The 6263-nt window shown below is 41.7% G+C and overlaps 1 protein-coding gene across 1 annotated transcript in view; it reads right to left on the reverse strand.

Moving 5' to 3' along the window:
- Positions 1–3079: 3079 nt before the first annotated feature.
- Positions 3080–6263, reverse strand: part of GORASP2 (golgi reassembly stacking protein 2, 55kDa) — a 6839-nt gene continuing 3655 nt past the window's right edge. Inside the window, exons 8-9 of the mRNA XM_010134502.1 lie at positions 4918–5013; positions 3080–4131 (exon numbers count right to left, since the gene is read on the reverse strand). Of these exons, the coding sequence (XP_010132804.1) occupies positions 3812–4131; positions 4918–5013 (416 nt within the window). The 3' untranslated portion in view covers positions 3080–3811. The remainder of the gene's footprint in view (positions 4132–4917; positions 5014–6263) is intronic.

Below are 6263 nucleotides of genomic sequence, written 5' to 3' on the forward strand. Positions count from 1 at the left end.
ATGTGAGCTAAATGAAATTTTCTGTTTAATTGGGGCAGTGGGTTGTTTGATTTTGGTTTTTTTGAGATTGGTTCTTGGACCTTAAGTATTTCTCTTTAAAACTGTGCTATGGTAGGTGTTAGGTCCCCATTATACAACAGCTAAAAAAAGAAAAGTTTTTACCACAGATGTTACAGTCAAATAAATTTGAAGAGTTTTGCCTTCTGAGCTGAAGTTACTACTAGAAGGCTCAGCAAGAGTGCAAGACACTGCGTGCTGGGCTATGTAAGTGTGGTACTACCATGAAGAACGTACAGAGTAGCACTACAAAGTTAGTTACGAACTACACACACTCAAAAACGAAGAAAGAATTTTGCAGTCTGACTCTTGCCTACCATTACATGGTTCAGATCTAAAATGAGACAGTGGGCCAGTAGGGCCTCCGTGGTCGGGAGCGGTTGAACACATTTATTTGACTAGTACGGACAAAGCCTGTGTATAATTGAGGAAGACAGGGCGCCATGATCAAACATCACTGATCCTTATCCTGCTCCCTTCAACTTAATTTCATAACCAGCACTGACATTGCTGAGAGGCTGGAAATATTACCCAGGCCTCTCCTTCAGCATTACAGTATCTCAAACGAGTCCCTGCCTGTAAGGATCTGCTTTCTTCAAAACAAACTTTCACCCTGCCCCATGGTTAGCTTGGCTTAAGACAGCAAACTGCCAGCAAATTGTGGCATTTAGAAAATAGCTTAAGCTCAGCCCATTCCTGCCTTCAAACGAGTTGCTTTTACAGTTATCTGAGATTCCTTAAAGTGCTATCATTCAGCATCCAGCTGGCATCCATTTGACTACAGTTGCTGCTGGGGGTGGGAGGCGGGAACCGACCAACAACCGTCACTGCCGAGTCTGATCCTGTACGTCCAGCAAAAAGAGAACATTGCACGCCATCTCGTGGCCCCGCACAGCTATTTCCTGGGAACAAATGGAGCGCCAACTGCCACAGGGAGGTCTAATGCTGGACAGGATTGATTGAAAAGATGGCTGTCAGGCTCAGAAACAGCCCGCTACCTGGCCCGGCCAAAGCTGTTAATGCTGGGTCCATGCTCCCGCTCTGACCTCGCAGTCAGAGCAAAGGTGCCTGGAGCAGTAGCAGAGCCTCCAGCTGCGGAACGGACCTCTTCAGTGCTCCTTCACAGTTTCTGGAGCAGAGCCGTAGAGATGGCCCCGCACTCTCAACCAACCGACATGCCACTGAACACCACTGCCCCCAGAGCAGCCTTTGGTGGAGCACGTAACTACCTTATTCACTTTACAGTATGTCACATGCATGTTAATCATTCTTAATTACATGCAAGGCTGGGAATGTTCACGGTACATCTGTCTTCTTGTCTGCTGTCAGTACTTGTTAAAGAACTCCATGTGTCAATGTTTTAAGTAAAGCTAATATGCCTATTGGTAACTGCTCATTAACATCTGAATACATGAACTCATGGAAACAAGGCTACATTGGCTGTCAGTTCCTTGGTGTATCCAAAGTTCTTATCCCTCCTTACTCCCCCTTTTAGGGGAAAAAAAAAGTCATTAAGAGACCCTTGCCAGAAGTGATTAAGATACAGTTTCATTAAATCTAGTTGCATGAATTAAAAAACAGGGACAGACCGCAATAGCATGGCTTCGAGATCCTTGCTTCTATTTTAAGCGGTAAGTTTTTTACTTCCCCGAATGTTACGACTTTTTAGCTGTGATATTACAGCTTAAAACCTGCACCACTAGATCCTCTCCAAATTTTAAGTCATGTTATCTTTAGCAGAATTGCTGACGGTTACACTTAAACACTGCCTTACTTCCACTGCTCTCATACCTACCAAAAGGCTGCTACTGGAGACAGTGGCACATCACCTACAAAAGTTCGCAGCTCACTGTTGGAGAGTATAGAAACATGCCAGCTAACTTCAGATGTTACTCCAAAGGACACTGTGCCATACTCTAAGAACAAAAAGATGCTACCCAAGGGTTCTAGTTCAAGGCATCTGATTACATCCAGCAATTGCTCTAACTCTGGTGTGTGACAAACCTGTTTCTGCTTTCTCAGGGTAAAAACGCAAAACAGTAACAATGAGAACTCTAGCAGTGGAAGCATGTAAGGACGTTACAGGAAAGACTGTCAGACCTATGGGGCTTCATGAAGCTCAACACTAACATACTTTCTCTGTACACAGCAAAGAAAAGAGGGAACATCCTTCTTCTCATGCCAAGGTTTAATTCTGAGGTATGTGACACTGGATTTACAAAGGTAAATCAAAAATACATTCTGCGAAACAGGGAGCCCCCTACTTAACAAGGCAGAGGGATTTCACACTCCAAGCAGCTGAGAAAAGAAACTGCTCACAGTGTGGAGAAAGAATTTGGGGTCTGTCTTTGGCACAACAGCAGATGAGGAAATATGCAGTAGTGGGTCAGAGGAAAGACAAACGCTGAAGTGATGAGACAGGACAACAGGTATTAGATAAGGCTTCCACTCCAGCCAATTCTTTGAGACATTCTGATCAGCAGTTAGGTGCAACTACCATTCCAAACAGTGATCAGGCATAACGCAAAAGGGATTATGGAGCCGTAGAGACAGACTTCAGCTCCAGCCTGCTGATGATACAGCTGAAGTTTGCATATGGTTGTAGCAAACAGGTATAAACGAAATTCCAGTAGTATAGAAGGACTAGAGTAGTACAGAAGACTTTTCCACATCAATTGTATCTGATACAAGGAGTGAAGGCTATCATCAGGACTACAGCGCACACAGCAGTTCATCCAAGGAATAATCTACAGTTACTCTACAACTTTCATCTTGAACATCAATTTAAAAGGCCAAGTATGAATCATATGCAGGCGGATTTCGTGACTCATCGCTGCAACAGATCTAACCGCTAGTGCTGATCCTGCCCGCCCCTAAGAAGTCTGGCATTCCCTCTTGGATCCATTCCTCTGAAGGTGAGCCCTTTCACAGATCTGTGCTAGGGAGGACTGTGCTAAGAACAGTTAAATAAGAATTTAAACATTAAACAAAAAAATGTGCTATTTTGTCACACAAAGGATAAAATTCCAGGGATTTATCGTTGTATGTATGCTTAATTCATTAACTGGTCTTAGGAGTAGCCATGAAGTGCCAAATTGTGTGCTACATCTAACATTTCCTGTATTCCCTTCCAAATGTCGTTTCACAGTGGGCGTATGAAACAATGCAGCAGCACTCACAAAACATGGCTGGAGTATCACTCAAGAGCTTAAAAATAAAGACTTGTGTACAAGCTGAATAATGAGATGTCAGTTAACAGGTCACTCAGCAACTTTAATAGAAATACCTTTCGGTGGAAGTTTTGCAGTGTTAAAATTTACAACTCAGACTAAACATTCTCATCCCCATTGTAGTAACAAGATACTTGCAAAGAACAAGAACTATGGTACATAAATGTCACACGCAAGAACCGCTTCGTTTCTATCAGAAGCAAAAATTGCTAATTATAAGCAAGGACAGGCCTAGCAGACTAAGGCTGTCAGCCTATATTAAAAACATATACCTCCAGGTTTGGCAGTAGAATTCTATTTACCCCCTTGACTTTTTTTTTTTTTGGTTACATATGAGTATTCTTCCTCCCCTCCCACCACACATACTTTATAAACCCCCTTTTATTTTTATTATTCCTCCATATTATTTACAGGACTCCTAAAGATTAAGTACAAACTAGTATGAAATTAATGATAGCTTGCTCTTCAAATATGTATCCCATGGCTAAATAAATACCAAGCCAATCCAACAGAGTGATCTGGGCTTATGATTCAGAAGCTTGTGTATCTGTGACTCCGGATGTTTTCTCATTAACTGTAGAAGATTCACTTGATCTGTCAACGATAGTTGCCTTAGAAGATGGGGTAGCACTATCCAAGTTGAGTGTAGAGGTCTGTTCTACATTTACAGTAGTGCCAGGGTTGACGGAAAAGCTTCCGGCTTGAGTGATGGAGGGAAGTAAATCTGTAGGCACTGCAGATGCCTCTGTGACCAAAGGAAGCAGAGGAACACATTTGGGTGGCATTGACAGAGGTGTAATTCCCATTAGATTCAGAGGCGGCAAGGAGGGAAGGGATGGCAAGCCTAAGGAGGGGGAGAAAATAAAGAAAGAAAGAGGCAGTGAGCTACTGCATACCACAGACAGTTCTGTCAAGATTGATTGGTTAAAATTTTTACCTTCTCTAATGTCCTAATTACTTTTGGAGAGGAGGAAGCTTTCTGAACGCAGCGTGAGCATGACATACATGCAGCACTGACTCAGCAGGCTAGTTTCAAGCCTGATACTTTTCAGATTTCAAAACTGAAATCTCAAAACTCAAGTTTGCTTCTACCTCCCCAGAGGATGAGGTACTTAATGCATTAATACTGATGATTAGATTTTTCTGACATCTACTGAAACTGCCAGAAATAAGAAGTTAACAGGAATCTTATTCCATATAAGATTCCAATTTCTTTTGCTTGCTCCATATGCACCTTCAGCAGTTTTGTTTTATTCAAAACTATCAATCTAGTATTAGTTCGTACTTCTGGCATTCAATCGGGGTGCTTCAATCTCCTCACCTAGCATACAGGGAAACACCTAATACTTTCTTCTACCCATAAAACAACATACTTCCATTCTTGGCACAATCTCTTTTGAGGTTATAAATAAGGCAATATAAGATGAAACAACTAATCACAGATACGGGTTTAGAATTAGTTTATCTAAAGATGTTCCATGCCCAATCTGGGCACTACCATCATCTGCCATTTCAGGCAAACACTCAGTTCATCCTCTTCAGGACTCCAGCGGATGGGTCTAAATGAGAGTGTCAAGATCGTCAGGTAGAGAGTTGCTATTACAGTGTTTCCATTTGCAGAAGCACATACCAGGCTGCATGACTTCTGGAACAATGGGTGGTGCAGGTAAATTAAGTTTGGACAGATCGGGCAGGTTTGGAAGCCCTGCTGGTAATGGCATCAGACCTAAGAGAAAAGTGGAAGAGTTAGAGCTGAAAACCTGAGGGGGTTTCTGTTTCTGACACCCTGTCATCACTTGAAGGTATTTTACACTGCTTCACATCTTGATTACAGTTTTTACATATAAGAATGCAAATTCACCTGAGTTCCAGCTTTTAAACGGCACAGTAAAAACAGATACCTGTTGCAGGAAGTCCAAACTAGCAATACATAATCCCGAGCTTTCCAATTTTTCCGAGGAAAGTAGACTCTTATTTCAAGGGATTAGATTTGCATTCCAAGTTCAGTTTTTAACAAAGGCGGTTATTTCACCACAGCACTGTACCAGAAGCCCTCCATTTCCAATTCCAATGGCCAAAGCTAATAAAAGGATGAAATACATAGTATTTCTGATCTCTAATATTGATCGCTCTATTATTAGTCTTTTTTATTTAGTTTGTAGCTAGAGTTAAACACAAAAAAAATAAAGAGAAGGCAAGACGAAGTAACTTTCAAAGTCAGGAAGGACTGAAAATAGAAGAGAAACATACGATCAACACAGTGCACACCCTTCCATCACTGTGTTTGTTATGCTATGAGACAACTCCTTCAGGGTCTTGGAATGCATGATGGGAGTCCTGTACCAGTGCACCAATTACATGGCAAAATCCTATACAACCCTCATCTTACCCGCTCTGAATAGTTCTGAAATGCTAGTGCTTGAAATATTCATCATTATCAGGAAACTCTGCCCACCACTTTGTGGATGGACTCTTACTTTTGTTATACCAGTTTGAATTGCTAACTAATTCAGAAACAGTAACTGCAACATACAGTTCTGTATTGTTAAGTCCTCTACTTATACCAGGAAGAGTGATCAAGCTGAGTACTAAAAAGGAATTTCCTAAAGTGGGGGGTTTATGGGTGAAAGGAATGCATAAATGGGCAAGAGGTGCCTCCTCAGATCTTTATTTTCTCATGATGTTGAAGCGCAACGGACAAACCAGAAACTGTGAAGTCACCTGTGAAAGTATTTTACAACATTCAATTTATGAACTATGGAGAGTAACATCGTACTGACTCCAGAAATGTTGCAAATAGCAAAGCTAATACCTTCCTGAGAAATCCCGAATGCTGCATCTCTTGCACAGAGGGCCCTAAAAGGTAAAGGATTGTAAACTCTGTTGCTAGCTCAGTACACCTATTCCTAACGTTGAAGAGGTTGCATACAGATCTTTTACATGAAATGTGTAAGTTGTACGATGTTGTACGCTCTT

This window comes from Buceros rhinoceros, unplaced genomic scaffold, assembly GCF_000710305.1.
Source record: "Buceros rhinoceros silvestris isolate BGI_N320 unplaced genomic scaffold, ASM71030v1 scaffold3784, whole genome shotgun sequence".
NCBI classification, from domain to species: Eukaryota; Metazoa; Chordata; class Aves; order Bucerotiformes; family Bucerotidae; genus Buceros; species Buceros rhinoceros.